The sequence below is a fragment of the Thunnus thynnus genome, chromosome 12 (assembly GCF_963924715.1).
Source record: "Thunnus thynnus chromosome 12, fThuThy2.1, whole genome shotgun sequence".
Classification (NCBI taxonomy): domain Eukaryota; kingdom Metazoa; phylum Chordata; class Actinopteri; order Scombriformes; family Scombridae; genus Thunnus; species Thunnus thynnus.
In genome coordinates, this window is record NC_089528.1 from 9,808,543 (window position 1) to 9,826,593 (window position 18,051).

The 18,051-nt window shown below is 39.8% G+C and overlaps 1 protein-coding gene across 2 annotated transcripts in view; it reads right to left on the reverse strand.

The window, feature by feature from the left end:
* LOC137193853 (low-density lipoprotein receptor-related protein 8-like) overlaps nucleotides 1-14,466 on the reverse strand; it is an 82,141-nt gene extending 67,675 nt beyond the window's left edge. For both annotated transcript variants that reach the window (XM_067605258.1, XM_067605257.1), the window contains exons 1-2: nucleotides 14,310-14,466; nucleotides 13,519-13,635 (exon numbers count right to left, since the gene is read on the reverse strand). In XM_067605258.1, the coding sequence (XP_067461359.1) occupies nucleotides 13,519-13,635; nucleotides 14,310-14,376 (184 nt within the window). In that variant the 5' untranslated portion in view covers nucleotides 14,377-14,466. The remainder of the gene's footprint in view (nucleotides 1-13,518; nucleotides 13,636-14,309) is intronic.
* Nucleotides 14,467-18,051: the final 3,585 nt, after the last annotated feature.

An 18,051-nucleotide genomic window follows, 5' to 3' on the forward strand; every position in this document is an offset into this window, starting at 1 on the left:
TGTGTCTATGTTGCTCTGAAAATTTCTCACGATGCATTCTTGGTTTTCATAGCACCCTCAATCTAATTTATCTAGACTAGTGGCTGGCTGTTTCTTGGCTTAATCCAAAAGGTTAGGCAATGTAGAAATGTAGGAAATTTGTTTTAAATTACAATTTTTTTGTGGGGGAGGAACCCAGGAACCCTCCCCCCAAATTGTGTATCTTTCCAAGTTTGCTCCCCTATTTAAAAACATAACCAGGTATCCTTTGTCTCGAGGAAAAATATGTGCAATAACTGAAGTGTATATGAAATATGCAACTCAATGAAACACAAATTAGGAAAAAGGTGGTGGTTCATAAGGCCAGAGAGGTAGAGTGGGTCAATTTACCATGAATAACGCTCAACAAAAATAAGAACTACTAAATCTGCTAAATACCAACAAATTTCACTCCAAACTGAAGTCAAAACTTGTCAGCCCTGATAACTTGATATAAAATGACTTTTTACAATGCAAGACTACACATCTTCATCTGATGTGAAATATACATCATCTCCAAGTGAGTGTATTTGTAAAAATGCTGCAGGTGATACAGCAAGAGCGCTCTTTAACTGCAGTTTCTTTCATGCATAAAGCTCAGATGGTTCCATTAAAAGCACCGTACATTTTGCACATATCAGAGATGTAGCATTTCAGTTGGCCTCATTTAAACTAATAGGAGAGATGGGGAGTGATTCATTAGTTTTTTTTCATAAAATCTTACTTAAGCCTTAATGGGCTGCTGAGGAATATTACAGCCACACTGGTCTGCTTTCTGAAGAATCTGAAGAAACACAAAAGTAATTTAACGTGGTACTGGGTACACTGGACAAGCAATCACATGGGCACTCACTCTACAACATGAAGAACATGAGATGGCTTTGATACCATGAAGTTTTCAGTGGTTTAGGGGCTGTAGTCAACCAAAGAAAATCTTGGTCGACTAAAATCATGGGGGGGGGGTGTAACGGGACAGAGTGCACAGTAAACTCGGCTAACCTGTGTCTAGCCTAGCCTATTGTTGCTAACTTTGGAGCTAACCCCCTTTACTTTTCCAGCATTTGGGGAAACAACAGACGTGACTTTTTAGCATTTATTAATTGACACACTGTAGTCTGTACTGTACATTTACTGCCAGACTGACAACTTACTACTGACCTTTTCCTCTGCTCCGCTCGCATCCACCGTCACTTCTCTGCCCCTCGCTCTTTCTCACTCGCTACACAAACATGCTCTTTAACGGAGCCACGCTGCCAATAGTTTCCCAGGCAACGACACAGAGGTTGACTCGCGTACCGGAACAGCGCTGCGCAGAGACTCCCAAACGCTGTCGGATATCAATATTATTTTTTTCTTTTTTTTTTGGCCTGGCGGGGGTTCTCGTTGTGTCATTATGGAGAAACACAGATTCAATTAACGTTCAGCACGTTCAGCAAACGTTCAGTATAGTTAGAACCGGCAGTCTCCATTAGGTTGGGCGAGTTCAAAGTTGTGAAAACAACTTTTCACAGGTAATTTGTTAGTCTGTCCCTCCCGCCGCAGGAAATAATGGATTAATCCTGGAAAGCTGTTGATGTATCACTTTTCTCCTTGTGAAAATAACACGGAGATTATTCGACCAATGAGAATTAAGTCGGAAGACAGCATATCGACCAACTAATCGACCAGTCGACTAGCGGACTACAGCCCTAGAGACTAATTTTAAAGCACATGCAAGTCGTTTACAACACTTAAAATTTTTAGCACAGATTATACATTTACAAAGCCATTTTTGCAAACCCTTGGCATAAAACGAATGCGAGCTTGCACATTAATGGTGAGATCATGACATTCTTTACAATGCACCATGTGTTGAATAAGTTGCAGCTTTCAGTTGCAATAGCAGTTTTCTGTTGCATGAGGCAATTTAATGAAGGATTTTCTGGGGCACTTTTGTTGCTATTTCTACCCTTGTTGTAAAAGATGCGGTGTCGAGATTCAAAGTAGGTTGTGGTACTGTATGCAAAGGGAAGGTTTCTGCTGTATGGATACAAAGAACTAACAGATCTGTGCACACCACTAAAGGTTATAAGAGACAGTAAATCAGTGATTTTGCAAGAGGTGGAACAGGTGGATAAATAAACAACACCTGAATATAATAAAATCGAGTACAATAACCCGGCAGCAAGTAATACCTTTGTGGAGCTTTGAGTTCACAAAGGTGGCAATTACTGCAGGGCTGTTGCTTTGTGTTGTACAAGTGAGCAGTTTATATGGTTCTGCTATTAGGTTGTACAATTCAGGCTGAACAAGTGACTGTTTTGCCAAACCACTGTAGCTTAATTATTTGCTATTGTATTTTTTGGCTCAATTTCAAATATGCAAACTATGTTGTTTTTAAATGGCAATAAATTAAATCTGGTTTTCTGTTGTTTTGACTGATAGTTAAATGCAGAAAATGTACTTCACACAGCACTGCAAGTAGAACAGGAAAGCTGCACATACGCCAGGGGTTCCCAGCAGTCTGGCTGTCTGATATGACGAGCAGATGTTTTGCAGTGAGTTGGAGCCTCCCATAAAGATGCTGTGCTTGTCTTCATTTAAACCAAGAGGGTACCATTGGTTTAATTTCTGTATTATGACTAGAGTGTGAGTTTACTTTATGGCTTTGTTACTGTAGTGTCGCTTTATCTCTGTAGATAAGTCTTATTCCGTTCTGCACATTCTTAATAATATCCTGTGCCACATGACATACAGAGACTGTGTAGCGTCAGACAGGAAACACAACGTCAACTCTGACCTTTCTGAGGGAGAGACCACAGGTGATTTTTAATGGGCTGCCTGTCTTATCCTCTATACTTTATCTGATCTGCATCACAACAATAACACTGCAAAACAACCACTCTAAAATCAATGACACTGCAGCACTCTTCATCCCTGCTCCCACCCCCCACCCTGCTCCACACCAACATCCTCCTTGGCTCGCCTCTATACTGCCTCCTTTTTTTTTTTTTCCTCCTTTCATTTTTCTCCACTCTCCATCGCTCTTGTTCTTCTTTCTCTGGTGATCCATGTCACAAGAGATTACATCACTCTCTGTGCACAAACCAATAAAACAGCCCATATTCTCTTGTGTATGTGTGTCTGTGCACATCAAGCAATTGTGTGTGTGTGCCTGTATGCATACATATTTGTGTGTGCATGTGAGTGGCCGATGGCTATGCATTTAAAACATATCTATCTCCAGGCAGAGCTTAGCTCATGAGCTTTGATCACAATATGCCTCCCCAAAGCATATGAGGTCAGGCACAACTCTGAAAAACCATCTGCCAGCTAACATTTCCCACTACTCTGCACTCTATCAGCATTATATTTCCTACTACTTCCAAGAAAACTTCTTCTAAAATACTCAGCTATAACTTTGGTGTTAGCACACAAGGTCAGGGTGAATCTTTTTTTTTCCAACATTATCTTTATTGGTTTTAGAACATAACAACCCTTGAGCTGAATAATGTAATGATAATAATGTACAAAAATCTAATCACATAAATGTCACATCAGCCCGCCCCTCCCTCCCTCCCTCCTATCACCACCCACTCCTCTCTCCCCATGGCCCACCCCCCATTATCCACACACACCCATCCCATCCACCCACCCACCCCTTAAGGTCCGACCCCTAATTTATTCAGAATATGTAGCTATTCAAAGAGAAGAGAATAATAAAAACAGTAGAGACTATTAAAAAGAAACATAAAACAATATAGTTGCAGAGAGGGAATAGACAACAGCCCTTGTGTATCAGTGTAGTTGAAAGAGTGGAATAAAAATTTAAAAAAAAACTGTAACAAAAACATGTTTGACTCGCACATGACAGTTGGATTCAGTACTTATTGAATATAAAAAGAGTGCTATGTTGAGGACTCTGTCTCCAGAAATGTTAGAAAACCACCCCAAATCCTTTTAAACTCCCCTTTTAAGTTATACATTATCTTTGCAATTGGTAGACATGATGCTAATTCATCAGTCCATCTAGCAGATGTAGGTGGGTGTTCATCTTTCCATTGCATGGCTATACATTTGTTGACTGTGAAAAGTGCAGATCTAATAAACTTGAGTTTGTTTTTATTGATTTTTACCATAGATGTGTCACCCAGCAGGATTATTCTTGGCTCTGTGTGGAAGCTTATTCCTGTGAAGTCATTAAGCACATTGAATATAGAGGTCCAGTATGTATTTAGCCATGGGAAGGCCCAGAACATACAGTATGTATCAGTGTTCCTACTCCAGTTTTACATCTTGTGCAGAAGTGGGAGTACTGAGGTTTTATTCTGTGTTACTTATTCTGACTACTAATAAACAATGCTTCCCATTCCACTTATTCAAAATTACACTCAAGGTCTTCCTCCCATTTGCATTTCACTCCTACCACTTCTTACCCTATGATTTGAGAAATTCCTGAGCAGGTATAGGACATAAACCTTCTTACTCCCTGTTTGTCATGCACAAGTTTATCTAGAGGCAACTCATCTAATGATTGTAGGTGACCATATTGTTCCGAGATGATAAACTAATAGGAGAGCTCTTCAAAAGTCTAAAGGACTCCATCTTTAAACAGATTCCCGAAAGTTTTGATACCTTTTGTGACCCATAGTTTTTTGATCCCATCTCTAAGTGCTTTAGGTCAGGGTGAATTCTGAATAAGCATTAAATTATTATACAGTCAATGATTTAAATATAAGCTTTCTAAATTAAAACAGGTCTGACTGACCTTTTCTGATATGAGATCTGCAGAAATCTATTAAAAGCTCCATATAACACCATGATTAAAGATCAGAATGATATGAAAAAATTACTTAAAATTCAAAATCAGATTTTTAGCTACAGTATTTGATAAGATTTGGAAATTAGGATTTTGTTACCGTCATATTCATGTCCAGACCTTTACCACAGTAAGAAGGTTTTGCAACTTCTAAAAGACTGATAAGACTTTCATTGTCCCTGGTTCATTAACAAACCATTTTATGTGTGCTTTCATTTTACTTTTTTTAATCCAAATTTTAAAGGAGTGCAAGTGTCTTGCAAAAAATGCACTTTGATGTAAAACAGGCCTGCAGTGGACTGAAGGAAAAAAGCTGTTCTGCAGAAACACTCCGTACAAAGCCAGTGAATTGTGTCAGAGCTTGAGTCTGTTATGTGATATTCCACCAGTCACAAAGTGTAATTTTTCTATAGACCTGCATTGTAGTTTAGACTTTTGATCAGCCCATCTAAAACCAGTTCTCCACTAATTGGTGTTTTGCAGGAACATAATTTGATAGTCTCTGGCTGGATTCAAGTCTTGCACTTTAATATCTACTGATGACTAGATTAATATAAGACTGATTATTATTTGCAGAAAATTATTCAGAGATCATTACCGATGAGTGAAAGAGAGCTAATTCCGCTCGTACAATGACTAAAATGCTTCAGAGCAGTTTTTGCCTCCGTATATTGATTCAGCTGATGTTCCATAAAGGAGAGGGTAGCTCAGTGAAATGACTGTTTAATTTAAATGTGCCCTTTTCAGTTTTCTTGTAAACAAAGCTATGTTTACAATACAATCAGGGCTATACACCAAAGTGCACTGTGTGAATCCTTGAGGCCTGACAATCATGTTTTAAATCAATAATTGTTAATATCCATGTTTGCAGTCTTCTTTTTCACTGCCTTTTGCTGGAATATTGTTATGTTTCATTGTGCTTACCAACTGTCAGTCAGCAAAACAGTGTGAAGGAATGCGTATCACACATGCATTTCTGTTGCTTGTGCACAATACAAATAAAGCAAGGACCCAGTCATACAGTAAATACGTTGCTCCATAGCAAGACTAGTGGTCAAACAAGATATCTTTAATATACATCTAGACCTCTTCACAGTCACACAGGAATGGGCAGCATACAGCAATGTCCCAGGCTTTCTTTAATGTATTGGAGCTGTAAACTACAATATGTTTATACCAGAATTTGTGAAAGTAATGGTCCAAAATGACTAGTTGATGAACATTTCTCAAGTAAAATGCCAAAGATTCTCTGGGTCAAGCTTCTTAGATGTGAGGATTTTTTGCTTTTCTCTGTTTTATATCATTTTAAACTGAATATCTTTGGGTTTAAGACTGAAATTGGAGAACCTCACTTGGAGCTCACAGAACTTATGATGAACATTTTGTAGATTGAATGATTAATACATTACTGAAGTTCTAACACTGCATTTAATTACTGATATTTAGTCTCCTTTGCCTTTAAAAGCAATACAATGTCCACATTTCATCCTAGACAAGCATAATGCTGCCGGAGCCTGCGTTGATGGAGGAGACATGTAGGCAGGTGGACTGATTTCAAAGCAGTGACGTCCTACATGTAAAGCTTCAACACTGTGATGGTGGCGATGTCGTGAGTCACTGCGTAGTTGGGCGAAAGCAGGCGAATGTTGCTACTTCTGTGAGTGGAGGCGATGCTCATAATTCATTCAGATACACTGAATCATCAATAAAAAGAAAGAGACTGAGGGCCTTTGGTTGCTGCGTCACAGCCATTTTCTCAGCATCCCAATTCGCTATGCTGCTGACACTCTCTGTTATCCTGCCTTGACTTCAGACTGGCATAATGTCTTCTGTAGGTCTGTGATGAGTGTGTGTACTCATCCACAAATAGATAAATCCAAATAAAGTGAAACTCACAGCCACACGCAGCCAATCCTGACATCCCCGCAGCTGTCAGCGGAGATTCACAAGCACGCCTGTTGAGTCGCATGAAGTGGCATTTTTCACAGAAATGAGTCACAAGTTGCAAAAGGGCCACCGTTCTTGCCAGCATCTCCCCTTGTGGCTCTGTTTTTCTGACAGTGATTCTGGATGAAAGGCGCTGTCTGCCTGGATGCTTGTGGCCCAGAGGCCTGGGTTCAAAGAGCAGGGAGCCTCTCTCAAACATCCAGCATGTGTCTTATCGATTTTCAAGCCAACCTGGGTTCATTTCACTGCCACAACTGAATCACTGTTATAAAAACCCAAGCTTTGTCTGTGACATTTTCATGCAAACTGAAGGGTGGGATTTCAGAGCCTTTAAAAAACCTACAATATTTTCTCAGATGCATGCACAGAGTGTTCTGATTTTTTAAAATTCTTGTGTATATCTGGATGAATTAACCCCTTGACATCCACAACCTCTATTTTTTACTAGACATTTACATGTTTTTAAGCACCCTGTTGTGCTATTTAAGGGATACATCCTGCAGCACTTCAAATGATAACCAAGGATACACAAAAATAAGTTCAAGCTTTTAAACAACATAATTCAAATAGTGTTGCAACAGTGTCTCAATGGACCTATTTTAAGTTTTAAGCCAGTTTTAACATTAAAACCATAGAGATCATTCTGTTTAAATAAAACCCAGTGTAGCACAGACTACAGTTTACACTGTTGTATGATAACGTCGCAGCGACTCAATGATTCAACTGAACTGAAACAGCATTTTTCATGAGGCAACTCACACTGCTGAGAGTGTCCCCTGAGAAATATCTGCTTTTCATCCCTTGGAATGAACAGCAATTTCTGGGAGGTGTAATGTTTCAAATGATGCCAACAAATGCTTTCTTTTTGGTGTTGAGCATTAAAAGGTAAGAGGAATGGAGATAAATACATGGCGGGTGAGGGCAAGAGGTTGAGGTTGAGTGATGATTTATACCCCACAGTAATCCCTCTCTCTCACTCTCTCACTCTCTCCCTGTCTCTCTCTCTCTCTCCCTCTCTCTCTCTCCCTCTCTCTCACCCTCCATCTTTGCGTAGCGGCACGCACTAATCTGAGATAATAGCTCAATTGGAGCTGCTGACTTCTTAATGATCACTTTGGGCAAGCTGGCTTTGAGACACCCAGACACAGGGCAGTAGGCCAGTAGTGCCAAGCAAACAAACACTAACACAGTCACACACATACACATGTTAATGATGACTGACAGGCTGTGCCAGAGCAATGGCCTCTGAGAGTTTTCTACAGCTGATGCCAGCAAATGCACGGAGCAGTCACCACTACAATCAAGCACTTTTGTTAAGTGGACAAGAACTTGCCCAACTACTCTCTTATATTCTCAGTAAACACACTCATAGCTTGTTGCTTTAATTGACAGAGGATAAAAGGTACAGATAAAACCACTGAGGTCAATTCTACTCATTTAATTCAGTTGTTTTTCCAAGATCCGACCCAGGCTATTAAAAGTGTGTTACACTAATTAAGGTTCTGATTATGTGAATTTCGACTGAATGAGTTAACAGCATAAATTGACCACAGACCCAGAGGAAAACACTGCCTCATTGCGTGGGGAGATAAAGGCATAATCCTTTCCACACTGTGTACAGCCGTCAACAGCTGTGGAGATTATGGAGAGAATTTGATAAGAACACAAACATCCTCTCCGACTCACCCCGCAGGTCAAAATTATGTCTTTCCTGACTTTCTATCATTTCAGCCTCACTTGTTTTTAACCTACTCTCTTTGTTGTTCCAGATCATCAACAACCCCTCACTTCTCCGCTGTCAAACACATCCCTTCACAAAACACAGACAGGCGGACACAAAGGCCGCGGGGGGGAAAACACAGGCACACAAAACAAGACGTGTTTTTAACTTTGATAAAGCTAAAAAACACTACAGGATGATGGGAGTCTTTGTGTTTTTCCTAAACCTCTGACATTCAGCAACAACATTAAATATTACATTGTTATTCTTCCACTGTTAAAGTAGATCCCAGCAGGTGACCAAACAGCTTACTCATAAATACTCAGTGGAAATTACTCAAAATTTTATGAATTACGGCTGTCGGTTAACCTGGATGGGTATAGTTTCCACCCAGTTAGCAAAGGAACCACAAGCCAGAACAACAAAAACAGAAACACCAGTACCAGTAAGTAGAGCTGACTGGAAATGTTTGTGCTCCAGTCACTGATCAGTGCCAACAAAAACAGAGCTACACTGCTTAGTTACGCTGTGGGTGGGTGCAGGGAGAGGAGAGGAGAGGAAGAAGAGAGAGGAGAGGAGAGGAGAGGAGAAGAAGAGGAGAGGAGAGGAGAGGAGAGGAGAGGAGAGGAAGAAGAGAGAGGAGAGGAGAGGAGAGGAGAAGAAGAGGAGAGGAGAGGAGAGGAGAGGAAAGGAAAGGAAAGGAGAGGAGAGGAGACTGCTATATTGTAAGTGGATAGAATAGACCTTTTTGTGTTCCAACGGTGCAATTTGGCTTATCGTGAACAGTCATTAATAATAGATATGAATATAGATGAATAAAGAAATGAAAACACCATTAAACAAAAAGTATACAACTAAATGCATTGTCACCAAAAAACATCTGGAGAAAGCAGGATGATGAAGAAGAAGAAGAAGCCAGAAACTACCAACCTGTCACATCCACAGCTAGGAACAGGCCACATTACATTTTCTACCAAAAAGCCAATAACTGATGGAATAAAAGAGCTCATATGCCAGTTAGCACCACCTCTAGGGAGGTAAAACTTGCTCACTTCCAGGTTACATTTGGGTAACAGGTAGCCTTCCTAGATGGCTTAAAATTTAAACTGAGATGCAATTCACACAAGACAGTTTTAACTCAGCATTAAGAGGTCTGAGGGAAACAAGCTCCTTTCTCTCCTTTCCTTTCTGAGAGAGGAGGAAGTAGTTGAAAAATTAAATGCAGAGGATAAGCAACAGATAAGCAACACACAAAAAAGGAAATCCCATTATGTGAAGCCCACTAGCTTTCAGTTACCATTCAACTGCTTGTTTCTCAATTTTCCATCATTGTATCCAATACAGTACTTGAAGCATTTCAACACAAAAAATAGTAGGATTTCAAAAAGTTAAAGCCAGCGAGCTACTGTGACTATTGTCAAGTGATGAAAAAGCACTCAAAGAGGTTTTGGAGCCTTTCAGTGGGCATGGCATGACTTCCTCTTTCTAAGAACTAAGCAAGCACCTCTATAGAAAAGCAACAATATTGTTAAGAGCCATAACTAATCTCAGATTAGTTAATTTACGGGCAGTGCATCCAAAGAGAACATCCAAATCCCTGACCATGTTCTTGAGACAACAACATAAAAAGATTCACACTCACTGTTTTACTCAGACTGGTGTCAACTGGTGTCAGGTGTAAGCTGTGAAAAGACCAGCTGAAGTTTAAACACTGATGAATAAGAAGCATTAAATAAGCATTAATCAAGTGTGCAAGGATACTTTTTGCTATTGTAAAACTTGGTGTGTTGGCAGGACTTTGAGGTTCCAGCACTGCAGCAGAGGAGGCTGCATCCATTTGAACACGTTAGAATGAAGAAATAAACAATGACTACAGGAGGTGTGGAGGAGTGCCAGCAGTTTCACAAGTGTGTTTGCCTCTGAAGGAGTTGTGCGGATTTATTAGGTAAAAAAAAAAAACACAAAGGGAGGAGGCACAGAGTTTGTTGCTGACTCTGCATCACAGAGGAAAACAAAAAGGCTCTTTGAGTTTTACGTGGCAATGAGAAATGCTCCCCTATGTTAAATTCATGAACACAGATGAAATAGATCGTTATCACATCCAAGGATAAGAAGGGAAAAAAAAAAAGTCACGCAGACACACTGGACTTTGAAGGTAAGGCAGATAGATGGAGACTGAGTGAAGCACCGCTATAATCAGGATGAGGATTAAACAGCGGCTCCATGTCAGAGTTGGCACAAATCTGACTTCGAGAACTCAAGGCTGATTTCTTTTGTTGCCTCCACTGCTGTCAACTCCAGACAAGGCGAGAGGCAGGGTGGCTTTGCATCTCATCCTCACCAGAACTGTTATGCAACCAGTAAACTAAATTTACAGTTTCTATTATGTGGATTGAACTTACTTTGTGATTCTTTATCAGAAAAGTGCAGAGTGCATTATGCATTCATTTGTGTATTTATGTATGTATTTATGCTCACATGCGTCTTGTCCACACTTGTGTCCTTGCATACTTATGAGTGCAATTATGCATGTATGAATGTATGGGTGCATGCAACGAGTGACTGGTCAGCGGGGAATTGAGTTTAGATGATGGGGGATGGAAAGATAAGAGTGCAGTCTGGGGGTGGACGGGTGGGGGATGGGGCAAAGGGAAAAAGGGTGGAGGATGGAGGAGGCTCATGATGCATAAAGGGTATGATATTAGTATGAGCAATAACAGTGTTTTCAGACCTTCACACCTGTTCTGTGAGGCTCAACTACAAGCAGGCGGGTTAGAAATAAGGTGACACCGGAATGATAAATAGGGAGCTGCGGCAAAGCTTTATACCTGTCAGCATATTTCATAACCATGGTCTGTTGCACACATTCAGTTACCGGATTCTGTGGCTTCGCATTGTGTTGTGAAATAATATATTGTGAATACAAGAAGACTAAAAAAAAAGTGAGACTGTCCTTTCATCCGCTCAGAAACTTAATTTAAAAATGCGTCATAGTCAACAAGAAACTTAACTGTGTCATTTCTGCACAGGATTTGCTGTGTGTAAAAGCTAAATCCTCACCGCACTCTCCCCATGTGCAGCATATGTTGTACAAGTTTACACTTCACTGCATTACATTACTATCCTCAGTCTTTAAGCCTCCTCAGATGTAGAAATAGAAAAAGGGTTTACAGGAGCAACCCCCGAGAATCACTTTACTGTAACAGTAACACATTAATTAAATATTGCCAGAGCTGCACATTGCGCCAGAGAGCCTCTTGTCCAAATCAAACAGAGTAAAAGTTGAATAACTAACATCCTCAGCCAGTCATTGGTCAAACACTACATGGATGTCAGTGCAGAGACAGAGCTGACTCCGCACAGACCTACCAGCATCATCTGCCTGCCCACGCACATACAGCATGAGGAAAAGAAATGGAGACAGACTGAAGGCCACTCTCTAATATAATAGCAAGTAAAGACAGACTGTCAATCATCAAATGGCGGGTGACGGTTGTCTCGGCTAAAGAGGCTTTCAGGAGGAGTGTTTTCACTCAAATCTTAAATGTGTCAGAAGCTCTGCCTGACGGAGAACACACAGTGGGTAATAAAACCTTCCCAGACAATTTCCTGTTTTATTAATAAAAGAAGTAAAAGGAAATAAAGCCAGACAGTGTAATGATTTTCTCTAACATCAGGGGGTTTTTGTGTGTGTGTGTGTGTGTGTGAAGCAGTGACACATGAATGTTTTAGGAGCAAAGATGCTCCAAATGACCTGCTTTCTTTGGCATGCCCGAGGACATGTTCTGCTGATCTCACAGACCGGGCAACAATGGCAACACCTCCAGATTAACGCACATGCTGGCAGCGCATAAGATTCATGAGGTGGTTGTATACAGCAGGTCTGAGTGTGTGCGTGTGTGTGTGGGAGTTTGCGGGAGACAGAAACAAAGACAGAAAGAGAGAGAGCGAGAGAGAGAGAGGTGTGAGGAGAAATAGAGAGTATGTACTGTATGTTTGCATGTGTGGGGAGGTGCAGGAATTCCTCTCGAGCCACAATTAACCCAGACACAAAAGAACATAGCTGCACGGCAAACATGCAGAGCTTGGAGTCAGCTTTGGCACAACTTCACTGGTTTCAGAGCAAGCAATTCTTCCAAAATATAGGCCACTGGCTCGCAGTCAGAAAGGAAACTGGAATTCCATTATTTCCACGCAGAACAACACATCCAAGATACCTGTCAAAGCCTTGCGCACTAGACCGAAGCACCACGCAATCTGTCTCTCAGCTGGACAGCTTTTCATTTGAAGATGATTGGAAAATGGTTCCACCTAATCAACCCTCATTTTAAAAAAAAACATGCTTGTTGAGCTTTCTATAGGAGGAGTAGGAATGAAATCACCTGCACACATTCAGGGCCTGGGGCACACACACACACACACAACACACACACACAAGCCTAATCCCCACTCAAAAACATTATTTTATTTGTGCCTGTATCTCTATAAACTCTGTAAGCTTCTCTGCCTTTCTAAAAATAAGGCACTGCCATGTACAAAATACAAATAGAAAAAAAAAAAATAAAATACTAATAGGGAACCCAGGGAGATGTGGATGCATTTTTGAGTCCATAACTGTTAACATTATGAGAAAATACAGCTCATTAAGATGGAGAAGCTTCAATACACATTCCAGTCATGAACAGACCATTAAGTCAGGCTATAATGGATAGCTGATTGGAGTTGTTCCAGGTATTGAGATGTGATTAATGATATGAATCTAATTAGTTTTTTAACTTTTAGAACATTTTTCATTATGAAAAAAAAACACTTTCTGGACTACCTAGTATAATAAGAATATAATGTGATGTTTTTGTGTCTCAGTGCACATTTTCTCAACTCAAATTTCATTTATTTATGATTAATTTGTATTTTAATATTGCTGTAACAGGTTATTCCCATTCACTGTGATATCTGCATGGCATCTTAATAATCACAGTTAAGCGTATGACAGACATTCATTTTTCATTGGTTCTCCACTGATTTGAACACTTACGACAGTTTTCTTCATCACTGTTGTCTGAACAGTCGTCGTCATCGTCGCACCTCCAGATGGTTGGTATACACCTTTTGTTGTTGCACTGAAACTGTCCATCCTCACACTCATCCGTTGCTGGAAAAAAAAAGGGGGGGGGGACAGGGTCCAGATGGATCAGCAACAAACGCACATAGTGAGTAGTATCCGCTAGTAGTTCAACTGTCATTTGCAAATGAATGCCTAATTGATATTCAGCATTCATTCGGGTCAATTGGCTGAGGCGCTGGGAGCGTCACGGGGCTGTGTTTGCTTTCAGTTATTGGTCTACTCTTTCAAGATAATTAAAAACTGTTCTGGGGGGGAGGAAAAGAGGGGAAACAGCAAGAGAAGGCCCCGTGTCTGCCGGACATACAGTAATTCTCCACAACGTGAAGACAAAGATTCAGTCTGGGTTACTAGAGTCTAATACCTCTGATGCAGTATGGACGCTCACAGCCAGCAAACACATGACAGACACGCCACAGTAATTCATTCAGCGACCGAGATACCACCTATTAAAACTGATAAAACTCATATTATTGAGAATTCATATTAGAGAAAAGTGTTTTTGTCTTTTTCTCTCTTGGTATTAAAACGTAAACGCGCGCGTAGTGCCGGGAGCGCTTCCAGTCTCTCACCTCTACAGCCCATCACACACACATACACATACACACATATGCACACACACACACACACACACACCACCGATTATAATTTGATATTTCATTTAATGTCACACACGAGAAAACGCGGGTGGGAAAAGCACTGACCTTCTGAGAAATGAAGCCTCAGGACTAACAAATGAAAAAGTAGCAGCGTCCTTATATCCGTCCACATTTCTGGTGGAGGTGATGGAGCTCATTCACATCCACAAAACAAAGCCCGAGAGCCGCTCTTGTAGCGCTGCGACGCCGCTGCCTGCCTCTCCGCCGTGAAACACCCCCTCCCTCCGCCTCACTGGCTGCCCGGAGCGTGACGACAGAGCGGGGGGCGGGGAGAAGAGGAGAATAGAATAGAATAGAATAAAATAGAATAGAATAGAATAAAATAGAATAGAATAGAATAGAATAGAATAGAATAGAATAGAATCTCCCCTCATCTCAAGGTCCATTTCGTAGCAGTTCAGCTTTCACTCTTTCACTGGTAATAGCTATTAAATGGACCTTGGGGTGAAACTGTGATATCAAATACTGTTTCCAAGACCAGAATGAACTCAAATCTCAAGAATAGAATAGAATAGAATAGAATAGAATAGAATATGGAAACGTAACAACATTTCCAAGAAGAGGAAGTACAAACAGCCCACTAGCCTACTACACAACTACAGCAGTTGTGCATTCATAATCATTACACAAAAACATGCTGCCTTATTAGCCTATATGACAAATTATTTGCTGTTCTGATTTGAGTTCAAATAACTCAATGATACACAACTTAATAGTGAATATTTCTGACTTCAGAAGTACCCAAACATTGATTTATTTTCATTTGGTTTTTGTTTTTGTTTGCTTGCTCATTCGTTTCATTTAATTAACTAGTTAAATCATGTTAAAATGTATTGCTATGATTATTATTATTACCACACATACTGTATATCGATATAAAGGTCATGTGATAACAACTGACCTATCTCTAACCGCTGCAGAAGACCATGAAATACATTAGAAAGCCCATGAAAAATGTAGTGGAGTGGACCTTGAGTTATTATTTTCACTTATTATTTATTTTTAGAGAAAAGGTTAAAACCTTTTCAATAACGTCTTCATGAAGTTCATTAAAGATCTTGAATGAACCATTGATTCAGCCTTAAATTTGTAAAACATTTTGTATAATATTGTGGCTATTGCAAATCAATCAAACACAGTAACACAACACAGATCAGATGAGATTTATTATAAATGTATTGATGTATTACACGAGAAGCGTGGCCTAACTCAAAGCCCCCAACAAAGAGTTCATATCAATATGTTCATGGTGAAGGCTTGAAACAACCTGCTGTTATCCCTAAAACAAAATGTGGAGCTGTTGTTATGTATCATCTTCTCCCACATCACAAATTCATAACAAGTATTTCCTGACCACAGGCATGGACAAATTAACATCACATTAGCACTGCAGTAAATAGCTGTTTGATGTAACTGCTATCTCGTTTGCTTTTAATGAAATACCCTGCTAGCAAGTGGAGTAACTGCTGTGATCACTTTTCTTCCTTGCTAATGCTGTTTTACATTGTTTTTGTCAGTTGTTTATGTTGCCTATCAGTTAGTCCGCTGATGGAGACATGACTGTTATAATAATTTAATATTTCTACAGTACTGGCTTTGTCTGTTGTCATTTTTGGAAAAGACTTAAAGTTATATGAACTCACTATTATAAAAGCGACACAGTTCAAGCCTTTATCTCCTCTTGAACTAGAAGAAACTATCACCAAGTTATGTCAGCTAACTTCTAGTGCTGCTGCCCACAGATATGTGGATAGCAGATGGAAAAACAGCCCAGATATAACCAGTGGATACAAATAAAAAATCAAGTACAAAAAGAAAAGAAACTAAATAATTATCTACTATAACTATACATATAACCATATATCATTACACACACACACACACACACATATATATATAAACAGTAGCCTACATACATAGCCTATATAGGTACATGTATATATATTTTTAAAAATAAATAAACTATGAGCATATACCATATTCCCCAAAAATACTGTTTTCATTGCTTTCTTGCTTGTGAAATATCTAACTCATGACAAAAATGTCCGAAGTTCAATTTCAGTTTGAAGTCAGACCACTTCTTTTTATGACAAAGAAAATATGTACAAAGAAAATAAGATCTTTGTCCATCACATTGTCTTCAAAACAAAGAAGAATCTCTTAGATGGATCCTTTGCTCAGTCTTTGTCCTTATATAATGCTCCATGTCTGTCCAGAATATTTTTGTTGAAATGCAATGGAAAAAATGGGTACATCTGGTGCAAAATCCTAAAAAAAAAATCCCTCTTTTATGTTGTTAATAACACAATATTTATCATCAGTTAAACATATATTATGCCAATTCAATTCTCCATAAAGGGATGCCCAAAAACATCTCCCTGGAGGAAGAGCAACCCCCCATATGATATTCCTAATATGTTACAAATGACCATCTGCATTAAGAAGTTGTTCAACCGGTATAAAAATTTCCTGTCAGAGATTTATTCTCGTACTAAATATTTTTATTATTCCATATGTAAAATTAACATGTGGAAAAAATGTGTTTATAAACCAGTTTCCAGGCAGTTAAGGGTTGTTGATGGAAAGATTATTTCACAGGTAGCTTATCAGTTTTGTAGTCAAATTGAGTAGGGAGTATTGGAAGCACTGCTACTGTATGTGTGGTATGTATTGGGTAGTGTGGGGGTGTAGACCTTTGGTTGTCCATGTCACACCCACTGAGCCAGCAAAATCAATTTTAGGGCATGACAGACAGGTGATAGCGGTATAGTGGTGGGGACTAGCAGGAGCAGATAGGAGGGGATCAGGAGGTCAAGCAATTTTGTGTCCCTGTGGTGTTTTTTTGTGCAGTTTGGGGGGAGTAATTTAGAAAAACCTCTGTAAAGTTCCTAGCTAGAGGTCTACGCAGGGATGTAACAGTGAATCCGCACAAGCAACAAACGTTTTTAAAAATGTAAACAACAGAATGAAAGAAAACACTCCCAGTCCCACCTGTTTCAGCATCAGCTTTTGTACAGCACCATATCCTGTTCAACAACCCCATTATTAATATACCCCCTAAGCAATAATGTGATATGATTCTCATCTATATGCAAATTATGCGAATGCTAAGGTGAGCCGCAGACTGTACAGTTCCTCAGCAGCAGCAGCAGCAGCAGCAGCAACAGGAAAAGGCCCCCTGTACCTCTTCCATTAGGCAAACTGCAGCTTTATTGCTCTTTCTAAACACAATGAGGTAATACTTGTCTGCAGATAAAAGTGCATCAGTTGTATTTACAGGGTCTCATGGCTTCCAGCCAGAGTTAACGAGGCTGTCTTTCAAATCTAGGCCACGGCCATTGCCGACAGCGTAATCAGTCATTTTAATGGAGATAAGCTGAAGGATAACTTAATCCCCATTCTAACCTCAATGTATAGTAAATACACAAAGCAACACTGGCACATATATGCACACATTTGCACCAACAATACAATTCATAACCAACTAAGTTGAATCATGGTAGTTGGGGCCTGTTGTCATGGTTGCACAGCAACCATCCAGTAAGAATGAGGCAGCAGGACCAGACTGAAAGCAAAAACACAATGGTTGTTAAACGAGTGTTCAAATATGTAACAGGAATTACTGTCTGGAAATGAACATGTTAGTACTATCAGTCATCAGTGATATTAGCTCATTTCAGGCCCACCTCATTGGAAAGACTCATTCTGATGAGCTGTGACCAAGATGTTTAGCCATACAGGAAAATATACTCAAAGTTTTCAGGCAAATAACTTGGGAATCACAAAG